We start from the raw sequence: 26680 nt of genomic DNA on the forward strand, positions 1-26680 counted from the left end.
TTTTTTAATATTCATGTATAACATATCAATTTTGTCCACTTTAGATGTACTATTAGATGCAATTCACAGAATTGTATTATAATTTGTAGTGGTTGAGTTACAGAATTGTACACTTGATAGTATCGTTTTTTGAAAATTTTCGATTTCTGTCAATTTTTATTAAAAACTTGATGACCTAACTCGAAAATTCGAAACCAACAGTCACTAGATTTTAAGTTTGTCTTTTAAATGCAACAAACCACGTCAAATGTGGTGCAGTGGTTGCCGAGAAAAACGAATTCTCCTTTTACATGTATTTAGATAGGAGCACTCGAGCTAAAGCTTCCTCTTAAGAGCGGTGACCTCGCAGAGCAACTACGGGCTGTCCAGAGGGCCTGCGACGGGGACGGGGCAGAGGACCACGATCTTCCGACCCCGACGTGGGTGATGCCCGCGACGGCTAGGGGGACTCCCTGAAAAGTTAGGTACCCTAACGCGGTTCTTCAGGACCATTAGTAAAGTTCTTTGTCTGTCTGTCTGTCTGTCTGTCTGTCTGTCTGTCTGTCTGTCTGTCTGTTTGTGCTCTCACAGGTGGTTCCTGGGCAACGCGAGGCGGTGGACAGCTGGGTTGAGTTTTCTAGTAACGCTCCATGGCCGAATTAAAGCTTCAACAGGTCCGCTTTTAAAACTCAAGCCGCACGAAAATAAAGACTGCCTGTCGAGCTGCGGATTCGAACCGCCAACCATCGCGTATCAAGACCACCACGCTAAGTGATTCAGCCATTTTAGGCCGGGTTTTATATGCATGGAGAAGTAGACGCAGCGCAATGCGCAAACCAATCACAGGCGTCCCCTCCCTGTGGAGGAGGGAAAGGGTGTGATCTCGTGTTCGCTCGCCTCGCGTCCGCCGTTTCCTGCCGTTCCAAGTCCGGCAGTCAGATGGGAAGGACCCGTTTGGTTCGTTCTGCCGAAGAGCAGGCTGCGTTAAAGGAACGGCAGCAGCAGCGGGCCGCGCGTCGAGCGTTTGGTCGAACTGGCGGTGTGTGGTGAACGCAGCCGGGAACTCGCTCGAGAAAGGGTACGTTGTCGATGTGCTGACCTCACCGTGAGGGAGCGCGAAGCCGAAAGGGGGGGGGATTGGGAAAAGGTTGGATAAACTCAACCAACCCGTACCATGAACTTGAGTTGGATAAACTCAAGTTCATGGTACGGTACGGTGCGTCTCTGCTATTTCTGAAAAATAAAACTATGCGTATATGTCTAGCAGACAACTTACGCAGGGCGTGTAGAAGCAGAGCCGCAACAATTAACGCGCACCGCAGCGTCTAGGCGACACGACGGAAGCGGTCGCTCGTCAAATCAACACTTTTGTGCCCGCCGCGATGACTTTACGGCTATGCCATTGCTCGAAGTCACGGATTTGATCGAGACAGCCGCATTTCGACGGGGGTGAAATAAAAAACGCTCGCATACTTTGAATGAGGGACCCGTTAGAGAACACCATGGTGCCAAAATTAATCCGGAGTGCGCCACTACGGCCTGCCTCTTTATCCGATTGCAGTTTTGGCATGTACAGCCCAATACTTGAATTAAAGTTTCGTGCTTCTGCCACGATGCGATGTGCCATGTGAGGCAATGACAATGCTCAACCCTATCAGAGGTTATGAAATGTGGCGCACAACAACGCCTCAGGCAAACACCTCTCCCTTTGTGTTATGTATACTACGCAGACAAACAGCAGTGGTACATGCAAGGTAACGTTTAATATGAACTCACCACTATTATGTTGGACAAAACGTCGAAGAAATTAAAACATTCGCCGTCAGCATCACAGTTACTTATCGTTAACAAAAGCAAACAGCACGGAAAGCCTCGCTTGCGTCGATTGCCACAGTGTGTGGGATTTGTATATATTTTTTTCCTTTTGTGTTTGTTGTTTTCCCGGAGGAAAAAAAATGGAAGCAATATTAAGGCCCCGGCAATGACCAGGCCAACACCTCCTCTGTTTTTTTTTTTCAGTGCTAGTGCAGTCGCTCGCTCCACAATGGAAGTCGTTATGGCGCCTTAGTTCAGTGAGTTGCCGCGATGCGACGCTGCCCAGATGGTACGACTAATGCATTAGGTACGGCTTATTTAGGTACTCCTGCTTGCGTAACGCGGGCGTCTTAGAGTGCGCCCCTGACATTCGCGATGAGAAGTGATAGACGCCCCGCCCCTGCATATGTGTCAGGTTATAACGCGTCTGTCAGTCTTCCTCCGACTTCCGCTGTGAGGTGCCACCCAGATGGTACTCACCCCCGCGACGAACACTAGCCGACGGAGGAGAGTAGGAAAGGACGGTTGGAGAGGGTGATGAATGGTCGGATTGGCCGCATCTGGCTGGCATTGAAAAAAAAAAAATAGAGGAGATGCTGACCAGGCGGACTTGAAAATACTGAAGATCACGATTTCCTCATTATTACTAACCTTTTTTTCAAGCCTACAGCTACACGTCGTGTTTGATGAAGATTCGTTGCCATCGTCACCAGCACTTTATTCTGGGGCTCTGTTTTTGACATTCCTTCAATTCTTTCGAGCCGTGAAGTAGCAGCGACGCGTACACAATGGCGCTGATGGTCTTGTTTTGTTTTCGTAACGTTATGCAGATTTGACGTTTTACTTAAGAAACTGAAATGAAGGCACTGAACCTAAAGTTCTTGATAAAACAGTTTTCTTCCTCAGTAAAAATAAAACAGCTAGCTCAAAGCGCACGGTAGATAGATAGATAGATAGATAGATAGATAGATAGATAGATAGATAGATAGATAGATAGATAGATAGATAGATAGATAGATAGATAGATAGGTCAGCGCCGCGCGGCCTCGCCGCCGCGCGGCGCTGACCAATCGGGGAGCGTAGTGTTCCTGTATATGCTCCCGCAGGGAGCAGAGTTGCGCATACCTTTTCCGGTGCCGCTCGCACCGCAATTGGCCGAGAGCGAAAAATGACGTCAAATGATCCGCGGCGCTGCGAAGCCAACTTTACGGGCGCATCGCTGACTCATGTGAACTCGTCGTTTCCGTCAGTGCCATCGCCATTGCAATCAGCGGACCGTCGATCGTGCGTTGAGAGGAGCAGCTGCGGGTTGGGTGCTAAGTTGGCATATGCATATTTAGCTCTCTAGCTGTGATAATTGTAATATATTCCTTCTCCGTGTTAAGTTTTGAGAACAGTAAAATTGATTCTAGTCAATGTATTGTCTTGAAGTGCATAGGCTTATTTATTTTGTTAAAGGGCCCCTGAAACGGTTCGGACAAATTTTGTAGGCGCGTAGGGTACAGCTTAAGTAGAACATTCGCACCACAATTTAAGTGAAGCGTTACGTATTAATGGAGCTGCAAGCGATTAGATGTTACCCTCCTCCCTAGCTATGCTTTTCCTCCTCAACTCGCTCGCCGAGCGAGCGGCGCTAAGCTCCGCCTTCACTGGTTCAGCGTCACGATGCGACGTCACATCGCTCACTTCCGGCTATTTAGGAGCACGCCCCCTCCCGCGCGAGACCTCTCCGCTAGCCGCTTGGCCGTCGACCGAGAGCTATCGAAGCAGCGTGCGTTGCGAGCATTCTGTCGTAGCGCCGAACGTGTCCGGTACTCCGCTAAAAACAGGCAAGCTGGTCATTTCGGCAAATGACTGGAGGCATAAACTCAAGCTGATGAAGGAACTTTAGCGTAGACGTACGTGAGCAGCCTGATCGGTCTGCACGGTCCAGACACTTGCTGGCGCAGCGCTTAACCAGTTAAAGAAAGCGCTAATATTGCTCTAACCAAGTGTAAAGCATTCTAAACATTTATAAATCAACGTGTTGATGATTACACTCCTGCTAAAAATACACACCAGCAGCAAAGAATACACTTCGTTGCTGCTACTGTGTATGGTTGAGCTATGTGCCACCAGGTGGCTGCACCGTGCAGACCATTCACATTTGCCCTTCTGCTCATCTCGTGGCTCATCCCGGCACAGTCAAGCGGCCAGACCCTGTCCCCTTGCGCTTGCGTTTGCCCTAATACTGGACTCGCGGTTTGCAGGTCGCTAGGTTTGCAGTCCACAAGGCAACAAAGTCGAATCATAGTGCTCGCGAAAAGACTGAGACCGACTCTGACCGCAGAGCTCTCGTCAAAATGGAGTACGTTGTAACACAAGCAGACGACACTTGCTGTGTGCCGGAAGTGCTGAAGTGTACTAAAAAACTATTCTTGTGTATTCTCTTTAAGTTATTTTCTTTTTACAAAAACAAAGTAACTAACATTTCAACTATTACGAGCATCATTTGTTCACCATAAAGTTGGAAAAATTATCGACCACGCGCCCTGGTCAGCCAATCAGATAGCTCGCCCATGTGACGTAATATGGGTTATTTGCCATAGAGTTAGTAGAACAACTCTAGAGGAAAAGCTGGGCCGGAAAAGTGGGAACCTCTAGGGCGCCGCCCTGTTGCTACTGGTCAATGTGGCCAGCGCAATTACTATTGAAAGAGCTGAGAACAAGTACAGGTCACCTTATGCTTTGTCACCTAAAAACGCATACCTGATGGCTTTATGAAGGTGGTACGTTAATATTAAGTTTACAGAAAGCGATCGCTAAGTCCGTGACTTATGTAAATCACGATGTACGCATTCATGCAATAAAGGATGACGCGAATTTCGGTTTCGAATCTGTTTTTTGGATGCGTAGTAGTTTCGTTTGACATGCGATCGCGCGTCGACATCGGACGCTATGACACACTCGTGCCTTATGTGCCACCGAAGCCCCGAAGTGGTCTGGCATATACCTTCACATGTAAGTAAACGAATTTATCTCCTTGTTGAGAATATCACGCGAGTAGGCAGCTCTTGTGGTACATCACAATCGTTCGAGAAGCGTCACAGTAGAGCATTTTTCTGCATGCGGAGCGGTGTTTTTATTTGCAGGTTTCCCTTCAGTAGGAAATTGCTGGACAGGCGGACCAGCGCACCGGAATTGTACTGGCGAAGCCACAAGCAACTCAAAGAATCTGTTTAATTGTTGCACTTTGAACAATCATGCTTCTACAAAGGCCACAGCAGAAAAACAGCCTGATGACCGAGTATTTCTGTGCCACGAAGTAATCAAGAGGCGAGTGCCTAATGCGGACGAAATAGAGTGCATCGAGACTTAGAACGACAGAAAGCTGAGCTAGTTCGTAAGGATTCATTATGCAAAACAGAGGTGAGGTGTGCAGACAGGACACAAGAGTAGAGAAGTGGGCGGCGCGCGTGTTGTTTGCTTGTAAATACTCTACTCTTGTTTCCTGTCTGCACGCCTCACCTCCGTTTTGCATAACGAGTGCATCAAGCCACATATTAATAGCTTAGGCGTTTTATTAACCGTGCAATATTTTCAACACTTCCTTGCATGCCATTTCATGTGGCATATCTTTTCTGGTCACAAATTTGTGCAGCGAATCTATTTGCATGATCGACTCCGGGCCTGTGGGACCGTTCACTTGCACTTGATGCTGAGTCTTTTACATGTACCCATAAACTGCAGATATGCACATCAGATCCCTGCGAGCACTTTCAAAATTCAATTATTTTCGACAACAGGCACATATGCAATACTGACATAATCCGGAATACCACTAAGCAGCTGGGACACATTTTTGTTGACCATACTCGCAGGTAAAATAAGTACATCATGTGGACAGCTCCAGCTCATTTTCCTTAAGTCAGTGTGTACAAGGGTTATGCAAAAATAATTTTTTTCTCGCGCACCGATTATTTTGCTTTATAAGCAAGAGAACCCACCACGTTAGTGTAACGTATCTTGTGCATCACACTAATATGTGCTTTCATTTACCAAGTGAGATGAGTTACTTTTATGGCTCATTCAGTCATATCACACTGCAAGCTGCATTCATCAATCTTCAATGGGATTTTGCAAATGTTTAATGAAACATGTTTCCCTTTTATGCAGATATGCAATGGCAAGCCCTTCCGTGTGTTCCAAAGGTAAAATTTAAGCTCTAAATTAAAGAAGACATTTCTAGTCAGAAACAAGCAAAAATAGTGAATGCAGAGTATCAGAAGCCCAAGGTACAAAAATTATGAGAAGTGTCGAATGATTTTAAGGAAAGAGTCGTATTTAAAAATGCAAGACCCTTTAGTGGAGGTCAAGCAAGTCAATATAGGTAGAATACTCTGCAAAATTATGCGAGTGAGGGGATGTCAAACAATGGGTCAGGAAATGCATTGTTTTTCTGCAAAACAAAAGCTGATTGCCATTACATAAGTCACTTTAGCATCATGATAAATTCAGAAATAAACCAAAAAACAAGACACGCAAAAATAAACAAAACATTTAATGATATTTCAGCAGAACTTTTTGTTGGGCTAGTTGGTGCATATTACTGAAGTACTATAGCGCCAAACAGACGACAGAAGAAGAAGAGACACGGACATAAGCGCTCGTCCGTGTCTCTTCTTGTGTCGTCTGTTTGGCGCTATAGTACTTCAGCCATTTAATGATGCTCTCTCCACACTGGGATAAATAAAAACAAACACATCACATCTAATGTGGACATATCAGATGCCTTGTGAAACATAAAGGAACAATTCAGTTTCGAGCTATGGCACTTGCCGCATAGATGTGGGGGGGCCTTGCACCAATAGTGATAGTTACCACTGCATTTAGAAATTGAAAGCATTCGTGCAGACAAGGATGATTCTTTATATTTTTGGCTACCACTTCAAATGCCTCCACCAAGTGTTACAATGCTGCACGCAGCCATACTAAGGATCTCGCAACAACACCTGCAGGTAAAAAGCAGAAGCAGTCAAAGTGCTGGTGTGTTCTGGACACTATGTTTGAAAACTTTTAGGCAAGAAGAGTGCAAGAAGCAGACATAACTGCATTTATTTCCATAATTCCCCATTTAAATGGCCTTTTCTTTTTGCTTAGACAATGCCTACGCCTAGCCACAGCAGCTCCCTCATACAGACTCCGCAAACCAAGAGGCCGTGGAGGCAAATGCAGGTAAGAGGCAATAAGCAATAGCACTGGTATCGACATTCATCTAATTTCTTTTTATTTCGTTTAGGCAGCCAGCACACCTCGAACAGCCACCTTGACTGCGGGTGTGTCACCCTAGTCGCCAAGGAAACATTTGAGGGAAAGTGACAGGCAATGTGAACAGCCACTCCTCCATGTAAACAATACTCTTTCTCTCGGATGACTCCTACGCCTCACCACGCCAGCACACTTGTGCACAAAGATGCCGCAGAGGCACGTGCAGGTCAGAGGCAAGAAGCAGTGGCACTGGTGTCGACATTTACCCAATTTCTTTTTCTTACACTGAGGCAGCCAGCACACCTCGAACAGCCACCTCGACTGCGGGTGTGTTAGTTGATCCCTGTTGTACATATGCTCATAATAAACTTCAGTAAACTTGAACTTCATAATAAACTTGAAGGCAAATGGTACATTGATGCATTGTATTTTTGAACATTTATTGTACACATACAATATACGTTATACTTTGCAGTGCTACAGAGCGTATTTTGAAGCTTACCCCTATATTTTGCACCTTTAATTACGTATGTGTTGTGTGGCCCTCAATGCAGTTCATGTTGTAGCAGCTGCTTTGTCTGTGTATCGCACATTGGCTTAAGCTCGTGATATCCACATACTTCTCTCACATATACAAAATAAAGTTCTATGTAGTCCTCAGTGTTACAACAAAAAATGAAAGTAAACAATCCGATCGTGGAATTATGTTTATTACAGTGATTCCTACGACAGTTACTGACAAGTTGACAACTTGAACTGGTCAATCGGTCCATAGCCTCCTCTATTTTTCAAAAATAAAGGAGGCTATGATCCGTCATGGCAAGGAATTGTATGTATACATAAAAAAAGGGGGTATGTGTGTGTTTGTAGTGGGGGTATAGGATTAGGGCGGTACGAAAAAATGTACCAACACCGTCCTCTAGACCCATTCCGTTGAGCTACCGTAACAAAACGTATTATGCATAAAGTTCATACAACCAACTCTGATATTACTACAGACGCCAGGCGACGCGAGCTACATTTGTCATGATGCATTCGCGACTGCACCGGATGCCCTCCACATTATGCTCGTTAATCGTGCTCACTGCGCCGAGGCAAAAGAAAGACCATGGGCGCAGGTGCCTTTAAAGTATCTCGACCTTGCGAGGCACGGCTGCGCGTGCCAGGGGAGCTGTCCGTGCGAACACTCCCTGGCACACACCTGCCTCGGCGGCCCCAACCTACGTACCGTTCTGCTTCGAGCTTTGATCCCCCCACTGTCCCTCGGGTGCCCTGGAGTTCCTGCGCCGCCTGCTCTACTACCATCTCAGGTGCTCTCCTGAGACTTCCGTTTGTCGGTTACATGTGCCCTACAGCTGGATCATTACTTATAATAATAAAAAACCCGATCTATCGTCACGACGATAGATCGCGAAAGCGGCTTTTGCGACATACCGCGCCCGTGCGAAGATAATTACGGAACGCCAACGAGGAATCTGACCACAGCTTCGAGCTCGTAACGTCGTCGAGTGACACTCCTGCAACAGGCGTGACCGCTGAAAACCGCATACCGCCAGAAGCTTGAACAGGATCATCCCTCGGTTGCATAACTGCCAGCTCTACGGCCAACATGGACCACACCCACACCATCCCGCAACATAGAATAAAGAACCGACTTATGAAGCCCAAACACACGGCTGCACGCACACATCACAACCAGTGCCTCCTCTGTCACAACACTTCAAGCGAGACGCCATGCTGCTACGCTGCTACTGTTGCCGGATTAAAACTGACTACTGTCACCAAGTCTAGCAAGCGTCTCAGGAGCTGGCAACCTCGGCGCGTAGCAACATGGCGGCGCTCTTGAGGTTCCCGATTTTAATGCATGGGCCCTATGGGTAGCTTGTCCTCTAGAGTCAGTATAGTAACTCTATGGTTATTTGCATCATATGGGTAGGGGCGGCTTAAAATTCCGCCGAGCAGTGCGCTGCGATCGGCAGCGATGGGTATTTTTAAAACCTTATAATAAATTACACGCTTTACGCAGATCACTTAGATGCATCAATTAATGATCAGAAGAACCTACTCTAACGACTCAGTACGTTTGTAGAAAATCGCCAAAATCGTTTCAGGGTCCCTTTAACTAATTGCTGCCATAGAAGCTAAGCCGGAATTGTATGTGTGCTAGCTTGTGAGCATCATGTATCAGCCAGTGGAAGAAAAACTTGTCGTTAAATTAAATATGCTGGAAATCTACGTTGTGCTTTGGTGAATGCTGTTTCCTGTGGGCGGGAGTGGAGTGAATGCACTGTTGAATGACGTAAAATTTCCTTGCCTCTGATGCGATAAGTCACAAAGCTTTTTAACCTGGCTTTTTGGCCAAAGCCTGCTTCAGTGATTTCATTGACTTGATACAGTGTCCAACTACTGGCTTTTCTCTGAGTGGTAAGAGATCAAGAAAAATGTGTTGTCATATTACAGTCTGCACTGTGTGAATAATTACTCTGCAAGTTTGCCATCTTGATGTGATTAGTGCAATAAAAATAACCTGTTGTTACTCTTAATAGCTTGTTGCCTTTCCAGTTTCTTTGAATTCTGCCCTCAAGGTTCCAAGAACCAGCACACTTGGCCTGCTGCCAGCAGCCGTTCATGCATTCCCTTGTATGAAATAAATTTGATCTAGAGAAGCTCTTGCATCTTGAATCTTTTTTCTACTTGCAGATTTGCTGCTACTGTATCGCTGATTAGTCTGCGGTATGAATGAATCGTAAAAGTAAGCTTTGCTTAAAATGTGCGCATGTGAACATTTGAAATGCGCTTAAATCTGTGTCTGCACCGCATGTATCGAAAACGTGCAGCTGTTGTGAACGATATGGTTAGTGATAAATGGCGCTCTTTTAACGGTCACTGACATAATTATAGGCACGATAGCTCTCTTGGCGACGGTCATTAATCGGCTGGTTTCGGCAGCCAAAATGCGCTAAGTGTCCACCTTATGTGTGTGAAGTTTTAAACACTCCTTAAAACATTTCTTGCTTTCTGACCATGATAAGACAAATTCATATGCATGCTGAAAATCATTGCACCGCTTTTTGTGGCAACGTACTGCGCGTTTGCGAGCGAACTTTGGAGCTGTTCGAGCCACGGGAGTATGTTATTTTGGGGAACCGAAGGTGGTCCTACCCCTTATTTGTACGTTCGTGTGTGTTTGTATATGCGTGTTTACATCGGTACAAACAAAGTTTCGGTTGGTTGGAAGCCCACCCCCTCCGGCTGCACGAATGACTCGTTCGAGCGTAGCCTGTATTAAGAAGTGCCCTTTGCTAAGCGCCTGCGAACATTTGGCGCTTGTAGCTCGCGACCACTAGAGAAAAAAAGCGGAACACCGCGCGGCATTTGGCTCCTGCGCGCGCGAGGAGTGGCTTCGCTGCAGAGCTGGATCACGGCGGCGCACCTATGCGCAACTCTGCTCCCTGCGGGAGCATATGCAGGAACACTAGGGGAGCGCGAAACAGAGCTTCCAAAGAAGGCGGCCAAGTCTCACGTCATGTCGCAGTCATCAAAGTCCGCCGCGACATCCACATCCGAAATGCTCATCGAACTGGTGCGACCCCACCCAGTCTTCTACGATAAGCGCCACTTGAAGCACAAAGACAACGTGCTGAAGGACGACTTGTGGCACAAGATCGGTCGCGAGATTGGTGGGCGAACCCACCAACGCCGCTGCCGCCGTCTCATCGGCGAAGGCTTCTACGCGTCATGCATCGCCAGAAAGGTGTTTACCAACAGGCCGAGCAGTACTGCCTCTTCTTGCTCGGGGTTCATCATTGTCTTTCCAAGCAATGGTGGAGACGCGCAACATAAACACACGAACTCGACGCGAGCGGAGACAACTGCGCAATTTCGAGCCGCGCGAACATCCGGGATATACCGCGCTTGATAGGAGGTTAGCACTTTATGGGGCAGATGGCGCTGTATGTCTTTCCGGCGGCGCGGTCCGCAAGCAGTGTGAACTACGCGATTTTCGGCGGCAGGAGAATTCCATTCGCTGTAGACGCCGGATTCCTCAGTGTGAACGTAAAAGTGGCATTGAGAGGCGCAGCTCTCGCGTAACCGAACCGTGCGGCGGGCAGAAGGAGGGAAAGAGGGGGGAGAGGCTCACTGTCGCTTGTTCGTCGCACGTCTCGCTGGTCTCCCAGAGTGGCCAGTCCATCGTGGGTGATACGGCGGACGAGAATCCAAGCGGATTCTCGCCGACGGAAAATACACCACAATACACCCCTTGATGGGGTTAACGCCGTCACATCAAATTATAGGAGAGCAAGAAATGGACGTGTTTGCTATCCGCGGATGCCACGAAGGAACTCCGGGAAGGCGAGGGAAGAAGCGGAGGGAAAGGGTGCGTGCTCTCGGGCAACCGAGTGGCAGAGATAGGCGGCAAGCAGGGGAGTGGGAGCTATTGGCTTACATTGGCAATCAGCGTCGATGGTTTCTTCACAATTTTGTTTATTTAGGCCGCCAAAGTTTGTTTTAAAAAATCCCTGAAAATTGCAAAATTTCAGGAAATTCAATTATTAAGTTTGCAACTGTGCAACTCGGTAATGCGAATGATATCACAGTTCTGTAAACAGCACCTAATACATCTAATTCAGACAAAATGTACGAGTTAATTATACATCGCATTGCAATATATATGACTAATTGTGAGTAGGACTTTTGCGAAACACTCGTAAGCCTAACCATTTCACGTAAGCTGTAAATTTATAATTGAGGTCTCTCTGCTTTAGATGTTCCAACAGATGCAGCTAACAGAACTGCGATATCTGTTTGGGTGGAGAGTTAAGGATCAGTTAACTTCATGCTTCATTTTTTTCTCTAAGCTTGCCACTTTTCGAGCTTTGTAAAAAATTATAAGCACTAAATCAAAATTCTGCTTGCTACAATCAATAAAATTTAGCTTTCCCCAATGCAAGAAATTTTATTAAAATCGATACAGCAGCTGCCTCATTAAAGCATTTCTGCATTTGAGATGTATTTGAATGCGTGGCATTGGAATTGACCCAGTGATAAAGCTGCCATCTGCTATGTAGTGGCAGAAAGTAAAGATGTGTGCTCTAACATGTCTGAGTCAAAGATCAGCAATTTAGTCTACTATATGTTCTTAATGTACGTTATCGTCGACCGGGTTAAGTACTGCCCTACCCTCCTCCTCCTCACTCCTCCCTCGCTCACCCTCTCAGCTTTTAGTGTCAATGGAACTAACGTAATCACAGCTTCTGGTTCAAAGCGGAAGCGATGCCACTGCCGGCTACTACTGCCTTCTATAAACGTTGGCTAGTGTTGCGTAGAGGCTCGAGTGTGCAACAAGCAACGCACTTAGATTAATTAGCAACAAGCGAAAATTCGGAAACCGGAAATCCCGGAAAACGAACTGGTGTGAGTGCTGAATCAGGAAACAGCGGCCCACATGGAAGGTTGGCACTGCTTAGCAAAAGTGGCAGTGACACGTGGATGCAGGGTCCTTACAACAGGCTCATCATTCTGCCATAGAAATTAACAAAGAGCGCATGTGACATCATTGGTTATAGCGAACGTGACGTCACATGCAAACCTAAGACGCTTGCACTTTTGCGAACGCGAACAGTTCCCACAACTTCCCTAAGGTGTAGTGAATAAAGTCACAAGAGCGTCTGAAGCCACAAATAGGAAAATCAGGCAAATATATATCTACTTGCAGCTGGAAGATAGCAGAGTTCCATCTAGCAATTTTATTAGGAAATTATGGCTGCTAGGTTCGATCGTAACGAGAGCTCCATGAAATGCTATACCTTTTCTGAAACGTCCGGCAATGATGGAGGGCCTATTTCCAGAAAGTCAACACGTAGCTGGGCCACGAAGCAAAGGGGGGGTGGCATCACAGGATGTTGCCTTGGCAAAGCTAGCTGAGTGACGTCATGCTCCCTCCTAGTCTATTTACTGCCTCAATGCATCTGCTTCCTCTGTGCAACTATAACTTTTTTTATATGCCAACCCCAGCAAAACACAAATATCTATAGGATGTCCCTCCTTGGTAACAACGTCCACGAGGGCATTGTTGCAAAGTCATGGTCTCACTCATGTCCCAAAAAAGTGTTGTGAATGACGTACATAAGCTTCAACGTCCCGCGGACATCGATGAGACATTTGTTCCAATGCGCACTTCATGGCACTCATTAGACAGTTTTACTTTAGCGTACGCAACTGTAGTGTATGCTGAATGCTGTAGTATAGCGCACGCTAAGCAGTGCACGTTTTTAACAGTTTTAGTTGGCCTGCGACTTCTTTGGATCTCACAGGCCATATGCCGTCGTTGCGGCTATCTCCCGACTGTAGCGATAGGTGGCGCTGACATCTCTAATGTTTCTTTCGTTAGGCTTCGACTCGTTCGAAACGAGAAGTGATCTCGAAAACACCACAAGGTTATCCATAATACTGTGTCGTCGAAGCGGCCTGAGACTAGGTGAAAGCCATTTACACACTCATTTGGTATGAACAAAGTCTATTTTACAAAGGCAGTCCCAAATTCAATTTGAAGCAGGCAGCCGGGACCGCCACCATGTTTCACGCAAACTCCGCAAACCACGCAGATGCTAACGCTGAATCTGAAAAATAGCATGCGTAAACTATACGCCATGGGTCGTTTAGCGCTATGCACACTGACAACCCGCTTGCGTTCGGAAAGCCTGTCTGTGCACTGTTTTGCGCTTAGCTGTTGCCTTTTCTGAGCAATGCCGAAGTGCAACCCGAGGTGTTGCGTAGTGGGCTGCAACAGCACGTACACCAACTCACGAGGAACAAAGTTTTACAGGTTTCCGAGTTGACCGTATGAAGCAGAACATAAGCTGTCGGACGACCGGCGTTATTCCAAGTGCGTTAACACTGAATTCGTTGCTTTTACAGCAGTGGGACACCTGCAGTGCGTACCAGGATATGCAGAAAACAAAGTAGTTTGTTTTCTCACTGTAACGCAGTGAAGCTGTGGAACTCTTTTCCAATCCTCTCCCATTCGAACAGTGCTAGGGCTTGCTGAGAGCTACGAGGAAGGGTTGCAGCTGGCTCAGCTGGCATACACCCTTCAGCGCCCAGCATATAAACTAAGGGGCAGTTGACATCACCAACATATTTGACGTGGTTTATTGGAACCTCCTTTGCATGCAGTGAAAAATCGCAACATAAAAGTATCGAACTTCCAGTAACTTGGGCGAAAATATTTTCCCAGCGTAGTCTAACACAACTGGTGCGTTTCTCACCTTTTTTTGTTTGAGGACAGCAACGTTAGAATACCTCGGGTAGGTCTTACGAGTCATTCATACACCCCACGTTCTTGGATGAGATGTTTCGGATTCGCATTTGCCGTCCTATATGTACAGGGAAACTACCGCGGCCTGCTTGCACTTCCCTGCGATGCCAGCACGGCAATCGATATGTCTGCTGTTGCCGATCTTCAAGAATCAATGTCGCCTATAATTTCATGCGTCCACACCGTATATAACGAAGTAACTTACGCTAAGCTTCACGCGTCTCGCTGGTGCGTTATATTTCGTTTGCGGAATACACCTAGCAGTCACTTCCAATCAGTGCGAGTTCAACACTTCCCTCACGTCGTAGACGTGCTCCACTTCAAGTAGACGACTTCCTTTCTCTAAATTATTTTCATGAAAAAAGCTGTCAAGATCTTGGAATTCCCGAAACCCGGTTAAATTTAATATAGGCACGCTGTTTCACGCCATTGCTACCGTTTGGCAGGGCGCCAAATGCAGCGCGAGCTGCTGACGCTGTGAGTAATCCTACCGCTTTCGCGGAACTACTCGTCCGATGGCGCTAGGTGTCTGAAAGACAGGGCGCCGCCTAGCACTTGCAACGTGCCCCATCCAAATTTTCAAGCAGTGGCCCAACTCGTCATCATTGCCCCGGGTAATGATTGCAGGCACTTGCCCTTATGCTCTTAATTTTTGAGGGTGTGCAGCGAACATACACATTTTTTCGTCAAGAAAAGAAACATGCTGTCTACAAGGGACTTCTAAATATTTATGCGAAAGTGCTTTACTGAGTAGATTTTACATGTGTAACTGTATTCAGATAAAGCGCTGGACCTGCGGATTTCAGTGAACCCCACAGGCAAACGCCATGAAGAAACATAACAAGAACCTCCTTGCTGGCTACATCGGCATCGTCAGAAACATCCCCAACATGGATTGGGCTGATCCGAGCCAATCCACGCAGTTTTGGTGGTCAAATTGGCTGGTGAATGCTTGCAGATGGCGCATCTCATAAACCGCCTCTGTCTGCATCGTTCAGCTGCAAGTTGGTCGCTATATTCTTGGTACATATACTAGTATTGGCTGCAGTTACTCTTTTACGATCGCAGCTGGCTAGATGATGTGGCGTTTATGTCAGAAGCTTTCGCTGCACGATGCTGTTGTATCGATGGTTTCGGACATATTGCTCTATCGCACTTTGTCCTCCTCCATTTCACATTAACCACAGGAGTGCATGCCTCGAGCATTACATAAACTCAAAACACATATACTGGGTGTAGCCGTCTCCTCCGCATGTGAAATTAATTAACGGCCCCACCAATATTATATCCTTCTGTTAAGCATAGTCTTACAGTTGCACAATAGTACTATAATAGCTCATACATTGCCACAATCTCCTTTAGCTAGGTCGTTCCAGACAGAAAAAACAGAAGCACTCATTTCGATATCGCAAGGAAGACAGCCCAAGTTTGTTGCATACTATAGCACCTCAATAAATCTGTGGCATGTATTCTTCATTTATCAATTTTGTAATAGTTGTGCAGAGTCAAACACAGCTCTTCATTTCTTGTACATTTCTTGGATGTGTAACTGCTGTCAAGAGTCACTGCAAATCTCGCAAGCGGTCCATGGAGATGCAAAAAGGTTTTATTGGCTATCTCAACAGCAACAGGTACAAAATCCAGTCAAAAACTGCTGGAAAAAGACAACAAAGAAAAAAAAAACATGTCGGGGGAGCAAACAAACAAAACTCAACAAATAGAGACCCGCGTGCGGGGTGGTGGCGGTGTGCGCCTGCATTGCTGTGCCTCGCTCCGGCACCATCGGCCCTTTCTCTTTCTCTCTCTCTCTCCAAGGATGCTTGACTAGAACCCTCAACAAAAACTCCACCACCGGACGTTCGGGGCCGTCGAGCAGCTGCTCGCAGAGCAGAAACACTGGCTGCTGCGACACTGTGTGCGCTCATGTTTTGATTGCTTCCAGCTGCAACTGTGCCTGCGGCCAGCTTGCAGAAACAAACAAGATCATCTTAACAGCGAGAGACCTTTACGATTCTGCCAAACTTTCTTCACAAACTAACTAACAAATAAAACTTAATCTGTCAACAAAAACATTTGACTGCATAACCAACACTTTTATTGCATAACCTAACTTGCCCTTGAAGATGTTTCTGTCCATCTTTCTAGCGAGCCCACGCAGCCTACAGAGACCAGGACACCCATGTTTGACAGAAGTACTTTAGGTTAATGGTAATCAAACACTTCCCGACTACTACCAAGCTCAGGGGTATCACTAATCACAATCAGGACAAAAAGCAAGAGTTAAACAATAGCACACAGCAAATCCACCAAATGCTATGCGACATGTGTGCAGGAATTCATTTGAGTCCAGCTGCTAGCATTGAGTGTTACTGAAATGGTTCAACAGCTGAGAAAAATGGGGTAGTAGGCACACAAACATTGCCATCCTTTTCTTGGTGCAATTGCACATTGTGCAGGTGTCATGTTCTTGCACAAATTGTGCAAGAGCATTGCACAATTTGTATAAGTTGAATGCTGTTGCATGATTAGTGCAAGAGCATGCGACTTGTGTAAGTCTGTGTATCAAGAACAGTAACACGATGATACTTAAAACATGCAGCCAGGTGCACTTAACCAGCCGATTTGGACATTCAGTCCAAACATGCACATTGCATGCATGTTTTCCATTACGTTTGAGAACAGCGGCACACATGAGCGTCACAGCATTTGTTTAGCTGTTTTAATACCATTTAATAATGCGCACTTCTATCTCTGGCATCAGCCTTCTTCACAGCGTCATGTCGCAACCATCATGTCACCTAAATTAAAAACTTGTGTCAAGCTGCATTATGCATTAGTATATGAGAAATTGACCTATACTGACAGTTTTATCCCCTCATTCGAGAATAATATTCTACCCTAACAAAAACTGACAGCAACAAAAGGTTTGACAAATCACGTGAGCCATTTTCTGAAGCCCGCCTACAAATGCGATGGACAACAAACAGAAAGAAAAAGTGATGTGGCAAAACATGCTTCCATGTCCTCACATGTAACTGTCTGGCATCCACATTCTTGTACTGAATGTAAATTGACTCCAAACGAATCTTGATATGAATCACATTCTAACCTAACCTAAAACAAAAAAGGAGAGATGAACAACAGGCGCTTTCAGTATCTGTATTTTTTAGGCACAATAAAATGAGAGCAGAGACCTGACAGTGCAACTGAATTGATATCAGACTTTTAAATAAAATGGTTGCTTTCATTAACTGCCAACTATGGGTTTCTTGTTAGCGTCCTTGAATTGACTGCAAGACTGCACTAGGGCAAGCCAGATCATCGCAATGATGACAGACCTTGCAAACTGCACTTGACGATTCATTATATGATAGTTGTATATGTAACCTACTGGGTGCCTGGTCACCATTACACTGCGCACACTCATGACAGCTTGCAAGTATGACTGCTCCTCAAAATATTATCCGAAGACTTTGCTTGCTCTTTGTAGCATAGATAAAGGTAGGCCACAGTGTTCTTCAAGGGCATTGCAGAATCTAACATACTAGCCATGCTGTTTTCCTAACCCTCATCACAGGTCTTTAAAGATTTCTGCATGAAAATCTATCTTCCAAGTTGCCACACGCAAAACCAGCCGAGCTTGCTGAGGGAACACGCAACAAGCACTGCACAAGTGCTTGCTATGCAATCGAAACTCGTCACAATAAAGTTGCATTCGGCACGAAATTACCTTCGTTATATCTGGCATTTGTTATAAGCACATATTCATTACTTGACAATAGTGGCCAGAAAAATTTTCCATTTACATTGTTACATCTCAATTCTTTACATCTGTGATCGCTATATCGAGATTCGACTGTATTTGCCTGCTGAATGACACCAATGTATTTTTTCAAAAACTCCTTTCATAAAAGTTCTGTCGCTCAACGAGACCAAGGTGTAGCCATCTAAAGAGAGACTGCCAACAGCACTTTCTTTCCCTTTGAATGAGAGATAATTCAACTTTGCTTAGTTTCAATCTAAGACAATTTCATGCAGCCTTATAATTCGAGAAGCAGTCTTTGAACACATACTGTCATTCAGCATAAGTGCTACAAGCGCTAATGTGCATAGAGTTCAGAGAAACTATAGAAAAAGGGGGACAGAGTGCCAAAACTCGAAATGGGAGACCATCACGAATATTTCGGACAGTGTGACGGAAGACGACCACTTTGTGTTCAGGAAGGTGCACTCTCGGCACGCTTGACTGGCATTGTGACCAGACTGTTTGAGACCCAGCAATAAATGGGCACATATGCCTGTCCTGAAAACTGTGAAGAGGTTTACACGAATGCGTTCTTGCTCGCTGTGCATGATGGCACTAATCTAAAGCACTTGTGCAATGCCAAGAAAGTCTACGCAACTAGTCCGCTGCTTTCAATGTGGCCATTACACTGTGCACTTGTAGTATACACTCATACCACCCCTGTATCGACAGCCAGAGATGGGCACGGTGCGGCCCTCCAGTTCTGTTAGTACCGCCTGCAGCACTCATCCAATTCTGAACACATTGTTCAACGCAGCCATGAAACACAGCAGCTGCCACTACTCGGAGGGACACCCTGAAACCACTCGACTCAAACCGTAATGTTGCACCCTACTTACAAGTGGGCTGCACTTGTGGCGTAAAGTGGCACAGCGAAGAACACTTGTGGGAGGAAAACGTGCAAGCAGCAGTCACCCTGAGAGGGCTACAATGTCAGGGTCACCACACGGTGCGACCACGGAATTTAACCACACCCGCACTGCCTCACTGCTGGATGGTGCTCAAGCAGTGCTGAGCTGCAGTCCTGTGTGAACAAAACCTGAACGCATGAAACCCTTCCACTCACATCCTTGCGTACTCTCAACTCTGAGGCAAGGCATAAAATGAACTCTATACAGCCAGCATGCCAGATGCAGCCATGTGCTAAAGGTTAGCGGTGACTATTGAAAGGGATCTGTATGTAGTCTGATAAATCCATATGCTTCTTCGTGCAAAATATAAGGAATTTACAAGGAATCACCGGCATATTTTTGAACCAACGATACGAATGATACTTAGAATGGCTTAAATGCACATAAAAATATTTTCGGAGGGAGGCCATCTTTCAAGTCACAAGGGCAGCTCAGGTGTAGCTCCGGTGCAACAAAATTCCTTGCAAAAAGGTTTCAGGGTCTCCCCGTGCACAGATCAACTGCACGGAAGCACCGGCACGCACGAGCAAAGCACAATTCATTTGAGCCACATCGCACCGACAAACCTACAATGCTCAGGGATAAAAACAGGCTGCCAAAATCCTAAGCAAAATGTCCCCGGCAGTGACACCTGCAGCTAGACACTAGCTTCTCCAACACATACAGTACAGTCCACTCTCAGAGGATTAATTCATTCATGGGGTTTATTGCTAGAAAGCAAGGGCTATGATGTGCACCATAGTTGAGGATTCCGGACTAACTTTGACTTATGGAGCTAACATGCACTTAGATAAGGTACACAAGGCGTTTTTGCATTTCGCCCTCACTGAAGCGTGGCTGGGAATGAAACCCATGACCTTTTGCTCAGCAACACAACGCCGCAGCCACTGAGCCAATACAGAGGGTCACCCTTAAAGCTAACACATAAAGCTAATAATGCCATATACCTCATACAAAAGTATCGCTGTATCGAGAGAAGAAAAGAGGCCAATAGAACACATAAGGCTGATGTACACACATTAAAAAAAGTTGTTTGTGTGCCCTCACGCCGTAGGTTGGCTGTACTAATAAGTAGCCAACTACTAATTGGTGATTCCTTTTTAGTGGACCGTACTGTACATTCAACTCGATGCAGTCCCGCACCAGAGCCGCAGGTAGAGGAAAAGTCTCCGTCTTTGCTTGACAGTCTACACAAAGACACACCTGGCAGCACGACGTTAATTGTGCGCTTCCTGTCTGATGCACAGTTTTGGCTTGGACAGCTTTGGCAACGAACACTCATTATGAACACGTTGGTTGGCAAGCGATTGGCCGCAGTATCTAGGCATGTTTCTCCATGGATGAGAGTTGTTCGCTCGAATTTGTGCTACTTGAATGCATAGTCGAAGGTATGAGTATGCTTCAACAGAAAAACGGAACTCCTTAATTTAACTGAGCAAAGTCTGTACAATCCACAGGAGCTCCCAATAGTATCTATAGATTTTAATCCCTCCTAACAACGTCAACTCAAGATGAAAAGGCTTCCAGTAGTGCTTCCAGATTTTGGTGCATCCAAATCAAGTCAGTTCAGCTTAGAAGGAGCAAAGGATGCATAGCGATTTGTGCTCCCAATACTGTGAAGCATGCGATAAACAATACCACTTGCCTATCGAAGCACCTGCATACAGATAACATAGGTACCTGCTTGGTACCAAGGTCAAGAGCACAGACTTTTGGCCGAGTTGGTTTTGCAAGGCAGAACATGGTCAAGCGCGCACAAACAAGGACAGAGGGAGGTGTAGACAGCTTGAGTGTTCGTGTTGTCAACTCCTCCCTCTGTCCTTGTTTGTGCATGCTTGACCGTGTTCTGCTATGGTACCAAGGAACCAGTAAGGAACCTGCAATGGCACCTGCATATAGGCATCATTGGGTCCAGGATAACAGCTTGGTACCAAAGTAGCAGCTGTGACACCTGCATACAAATGCTATAGGTATGGTACAGGTACCAAAGTACCAGCTTGGTATTGCAAAGTATAAGCAGCAGAAGACAATTTTGCAGCCACAGAAGCATGACATTCTAGTGGACAGAAAGGGTTGGGCCAGCTATACCTGCAACCTTAATTATTTAGTCACCAAAGAGCTTATGATGTTTATTGAGATGGCGCACGTGTGCAAGCGAGTTCTCTGCAGCCTGCCGTTTCCTTTGTTCAGCAATTTATGAATATTAGGTATGTGAACAAAAACGCTGTTGAGAAACTTAAGCCTTCCGCAACTCATTATGATCGTCAGTGCTTCGTTAAAATCGATTAAAGTTAAGTAAAAAAAAAGGAATTCGTTCTCAATCAGAAAGTGACCATGACAGATGCGTAAGTAGCACTGCCGCTACAAGACGAGCGAATAGATTTTTTTACAGAAAAACAATGAAATGAGAGATCACTAAGCCTGTACAACATCCTGCAATACATTTTGTCCACGAGATGAATGATGTGGCACCGCGAGTCGTGATGAGAAGAAAGAAAAAAATACTCACTCATACTTCTAATGCTATGGGTCGTTCAAAAAAAAAAAAAGACCAGCTATAAACAAGCTCTCTTATATGTGCTAGTGCAGTCGACTTCATCTTAAAAATACAGGGCACCCTACAAAATACAGCAGCTCCATCTGAGGGTAGCCAGTTATCAATGCTGTCATTTAATTCACGAAGAGAGCTTAAAAGCCACAAACATAAAGTTATAAAGCACAGAATCATAGCATTTCTTTTCTTTTGTCCGACAGAAATAAGTTGCTGTCATTAAGCCAATGTGCCATGCATCGGTAAAAAAAAAAGCTGTGGCTTCCCCTCTTTCACTACGGCTCTGATGCAAGCACATCTCCTTCTGACATACAGCACCCCATATATCCACCACACACGAAGCCTTGCAGCACGGTGCAGCCTTGTACATTTCCCTCTGCACGCACACACACAGGAGAAAATACATGGGGAATGAAAACCAAGCCCAGATAAAAAAAAAAAGAAAGAAAGAAAGACTGCAAAAAGCAGCAGCGGCAGCAACGGCAAACCCTACAGAGATTCCTGTAGTTGAACAGCAGGCTACAGAATGGCTTTGGGCTTTGTTTCTTTAAACGAGCGCACTGACATCAGTGTGAGCGTACGAGTGCGCCGAGACACAAACAGAAAGCCCATCAAGTGCTGACGTTTGCAAGCAGCGTTGAACTCGCATCGTCTTCAAAGGCACGTCTAATCTAGCATATATCAACAGCAGAAGAGCACGAGAAGCGCCCCTCGCGTAAGGCTACGGCGAGAAACGAAATTGGCACACACACTCAACTTGGAGGGGTGGGGGGTGGAGGGGGGGGTAAGCAGGGGGCGCCCTCTGGATATTTTGTACTAGCGCGCCCTCTGCAGGCAAAAATGGGGGGGAGAGCAACAAGCGAAACAATGGCACTGCGCAGCCGCGGAGGACGAGGCCGCCCTTCGCAAAAAGGCACTGACAAAACTAACCTGACGCCAGAGCGCGGCGGCGAATCAAATGAACAAAGCGGCGTGGGACCGTGGGGCCTGGGTGGCATTGCCTGCCCCGCCCACTGTCCCCAGCATTGTCACTTATATATTATGTCGCTCTGGCTGTACACATGGCCGTATATACAGACGCAAGTGCGCAAATGTGTGTGTGTGTGTGTGCAGCTGACAGTAAAACAAGAAGAGAAAAAAAATGGCCACGCCCCACTGCAGAGGGACGAGATGCGACAAGAAACACGATGATGCGCACCGGGCTTTCTCTCGGCACCGCTGGCTCTATGTACAAGTGACAATATGTGTCGCCGAGCTAAATTATTGCCTCACGTGAGCAGGGTGCGCCCTTACCCTAAGGGCTGGGGCCCCGGTTTGCATAGATTTGTAGCAAAGTTTCATAGGCATAGTTGTTGTTGTGACTCTGAAGACGTGTGCCGACCTCTAAAACTGGCTATGACCAAAAAATAACACAAGAACAGAAGGCTCGCACGTTGTTTCTACACACGCTGCCCTGCGACGAACCATTGCCTATCTTGTGTGTGTTTGTGTGTACGGGCATGTGTATATGTAGTATATATATAATATATGTATATATGTGTGTATAATATGCTATAACGTTGTATATATTTATATATATATATAACTGTCTCTAGCGTGGAGCTTGTAAAAAAGGCCCTTACTCGTGTCACTCTTTTTTGAAAAAATGAGCTACAGAGCAGCATGTCTAAAAAGGGCTATGGTACAACAATCGAGTCTCTGCCTATCACAAGAGAAACCACGTGTCTTGTCTTGTCTTTCTGGCCTTGGCACCCGGGTCGAGGGAAGAAGGGAAAACACCTTGAGCAAATGGCTCAGGACGGCTTGGACGCCTCCTCGGCTTCTCCGCTGGCCACCGAGAAGAACCGTTCTGCAAAGAGTACAAGAGTGAGCAATAAAAGAAGACGTCAGCAAGAGGAATGAGAGGAAACATTCTACAAGGAGTCATTAACAAAAGCAAGAAGAAGCATTCTACATAGAGTGCAAGGGTAAGCAATGAAAGAGATGTTAAAGTGAGAAGAAACATTTAGCAAAAAGTGCAACGCAAGCAATTAAAAAGATGTTGCAGCGGGATGAAACATTCTGCAAAGATGCAAGAGTGAGTAATAAAAGAAGACATTAGCAACAGGAAATGAGAGGAAACATTCTGCAAGGAGTGAAAGAGGGAGCTATTGAATAAACATTAACAAAAGCAAGGAGAAACATTCTACATAGAGTGCAAGGGTATGCAATGAGAGATGTTAAAGTGAGAAAAAACATTCTGCAAAAAGTGCAACAGCAAGCAATTAAAAAGAGGTTGCAGTGAGATTAAACATTCTGCAATGAGTGCAAAGCAAGCAATTGAACAGATAATCAAAGAACAAAAAAAGTTCTACAAACAGTGCAAAGGTGAGTAATTAAGAAATGTCAGAGCAAGAAGAAACGTTTGGAAAATAGTGCAAGAGCAAGCAATTTAAAAGACATTGAAGCAAGAACAAACATTCTGCAAAGAGCGCAATGACGAGCAATTAAAGAGATGTTACATTCTGCAAGGAGTGCAAGAGCAAGCAATTAAAAATAGACAATCAAAGCACAAAGAAACGTTCTGTAAAGAGTGCAAGGGCAAGCGACTGAAACATGGTAAAGTAAGAAGAAATATTCTGCAAGGAGTGCGATGGTGAGCAATTGAAAAAAGAACAAGAAGAAACATTATGCAGAGTGTAATAGCAAGCAACAAAAAAAAAATGTTGAAGTGAGAAGAAACAGTCTCCAAAGTGTCGAAGAGAGAGCAAATAAAAAGATGATCGAACCATGAAGAAACAATCTGTAAAGAGTGCATAGGGCGAGCAATTAAAGAGATGTTAAAGTGTGAATAAATGTTCTGCAAAAAGAGTGAGCAATTAAATATGTTAACCAGTTAACCAAAGTGAGAAGAAACCTAGTGCTAAGAGCGCAAGAACGAGCAATTAAATGGGCATTAATCAAAGCGCACACAAAGAAACACTTATAAAGAATGCAAGGGTGAGCACATAAAACAATGTTAATCAAAGTGCAAAGAAATGTTCAGCAATGAGTGCAACAGTCAACCATTAAAATAGACTAATCAAAGCCAGTCTGGAGTGGCAGAACGTTCTTCCTAGTATGCGTGAACCTTTATGATGAAGTTGCATGCATCATGAGTATACCTTCGTTATAACAGGTATTCATTATAGGCATATAGGCATATATTCATTATATGCTGATGTCAGCAAAATACATTCTAGACTATAATTATTCAGGTTGATTAGATTGAAATACAGCCTGTAACGAACATGGATATGATCAGTTATCGGAGGTAATGAAGTGCCTACAACATTTGGCTAGCCATGCTATTTTATGTGAACATTCTACTGCTATATCAAAATGAAAGGTAAGGAACAATATCGGTTACAACAAAGTGAATATTTGTTCCCCCACCCATACAAAGTTTCGAGCAGTCTACAAATGGAAGTTGAAATGGTGCATTCTGGATGCAAAAAACACATTTTTTTTGCCAACAGCTTGAATTGGCTGGCCTGCTGCTGGCAGGTCAACGTGCCGACTGCATGTGATCGCACTGATGGTACGGCTGTATATCAGTGATCGTGCACTGCTGTGATGCTACAGTCCCAACCCATTTCGGAGCAGCTTTTGGAGCAGCCAGAACTGCATTTCAAACCACTAATATGGACTTTCGGAGCAAGTTTACAAAAGCGATTGAAAACTGCATTATATGTTTTTTTTTACAATAAGCAATGCATGCAAAAGCAGCAACTTGTCGCTGGTTAATAAAATCAAGCACTAAAAATGACCCCTCCCCCCTTCTTTTTTATCGCAGTGCTTACTGTGGACTACGACAAAGTGGTGGTGTCCTAAGAAGCGCTTAAAAAAGCATAGAAGTATTCGGACGTGCTACTTGCTATAATCTGATTATGAGACATACTGTAGTGCACCTAAATCTTAAGTATACGAGCATTCTTGCATTTAACCCCCATGGAAATAAGGCTGCTGTGGTAGAAACAGAACCTGCGAGCTCGGGCACAGCAGCGCAACAGCATGGCCACTGAGACACCGTGGCGGGTCCGATCAAACAGCTGATGCGTACATATGTACTACATGAAGGCAACACTAAATTGACTTTGAATTGAAAGACAAGGCTCACGGGCCCGCTCACCGTCGTCGTGGGGCGGGCCCATGAGTGAGTTGTCAGGTGGGGGCTGGGACCCGGCAGGGGGAAGCAGGCCCGCCATCATCTGGTAGTCCATGTTTTCGTCGAGCGCGATGAATGGTGGGTTCCAGCGCGGCGGCAGCGGCGTGGGCGTCGTGGTTGTCCGTGCCGACCTTGGGGACGCAAGCAGGCCTCCCGCACCTGGCGAGCTCAGCACCGTGGACGAGAGTGTGGCGCCTCCCCCCGCCGCACCCGGGTACGAGAAGAGCTGTGCAAAGGGCGAAGGGGAGGTTGGGTCGGTCTGGTTGGCGAAATGCTCGTGAACACATACGACTTGTCACTTAAACAGGATATTAAAGGTAAGTGCAGTCAGACCTTGATACAATGAACATGGATGCAATGAATTACTGAACATAACGGAAAGGTTTTTAACATTTCGTTGGCCATGCTTTATTCAAGTCATTGCTAGAGTATTCAAAATCTACAAACACACGTCTTGCAGTGATTCGAAAGCACAGTGCATCAGAAGGATGCACCTTGAGAACTCAGGCCTCAGAATACAATTCTCTTTAGGGGTTATTCGTATCTGGTGTCATTGACATTATGGTGAGATCGTGACACACAAGAAAAATTTGCTGACATTGTACAGTTGCATCTTGTCAACTCGAACATGCTTAATTTGAACTTTCAGTTTATTCAAACTGACATTGTGATCTCGTCAAAGTTATAGCTATTCAAATGCACAAGCTTTTGCGACGATTAATTCGAACATACTGCACTCCGATAATGCTCTCAAAAGCATTTCAAATCACACAGTGGCACCTCTGACCAGCATTCCTCTGATCCCACCACAGAGGAAGAGCTTAAAAGCGACCTCTCAACACTGTGCACAAAAGTAAAAGAAAAAAAA

The 26680-nt window shown here is 45.5% G+C and overlaps 1 protein-coding gene and 1 long non-coding RNA gene across 8 annotated transcripts in view; one reads left to right on the forward strand and one right to left on the reverse strand.

Annotated features, from left to right (window-relative positions):
• The first annotated feature begins 4403 nt into the window (after nt 1-4403).
• LOC139049910 (uncharacterized) lies at nt 4404-7454 on the forward strand. Of its 2 annotated transcripts, XR_011508657.1 has the most exons (4): nt 4404-4794; nt 5950-5984; nt 6934-7008; nt 7073-7454. It is a non-coding gene; the product is annotated as an uncharacterized lncRNA (long non-coding RNA). The 2 variants fall into 2 exon arrangements; XR_011508656.1 differs by lacking the exons at nt 4404-4794; nt 5950-5984 and having other exon boundaries at nt 6470-7008.
• An 8489-nt stretch (nt 7455-15943) lies between these two features.
• The window catches only part of NfI (Nuclear factor I), a 91264-nt gene continuing 80527 nt past the window's right edge, over nt 15944-26680 (reverse strand). For 5 of the 6 annotated variants that reach the window (XM_065447556.2, XM_065447559.2, XM_065447554.2 and 2 more), the window contains 2 exons: nt 25777-26038; nt 15944-23475 (listed from right to left, as the gene is read on the reverse strand). In XM_065447556.2, the coding sequence (XP_065303628.2) occupies nt 23420-23475; nt 25777-26038 (318 nt within the window). In that variant the 3' untranslated portion in view covers nt 15944-23419. The remainder of the gene's footprint in view (nt 23476-25776; nt 26039-26680) is intronic. The other variant, XM_070525007.1, reaches the window with a different exon arrangement.

This window comes from Dermacentor albipictus, chromosome 9 (genome assembly GCF_038994185.2).
Source record: "Dermacentor albipictus isolate Rhodes 1998 colony chromosome 9, USDA_Dalb.pri_finalv2, whole genome shotgun sequence".
Lineage (NCBI taxonomy): Eukaryota > Metazoa > Arthropoda > Arachnida > Ixodida > Ixodidae > Dermacentor > Dermacentor albipictus.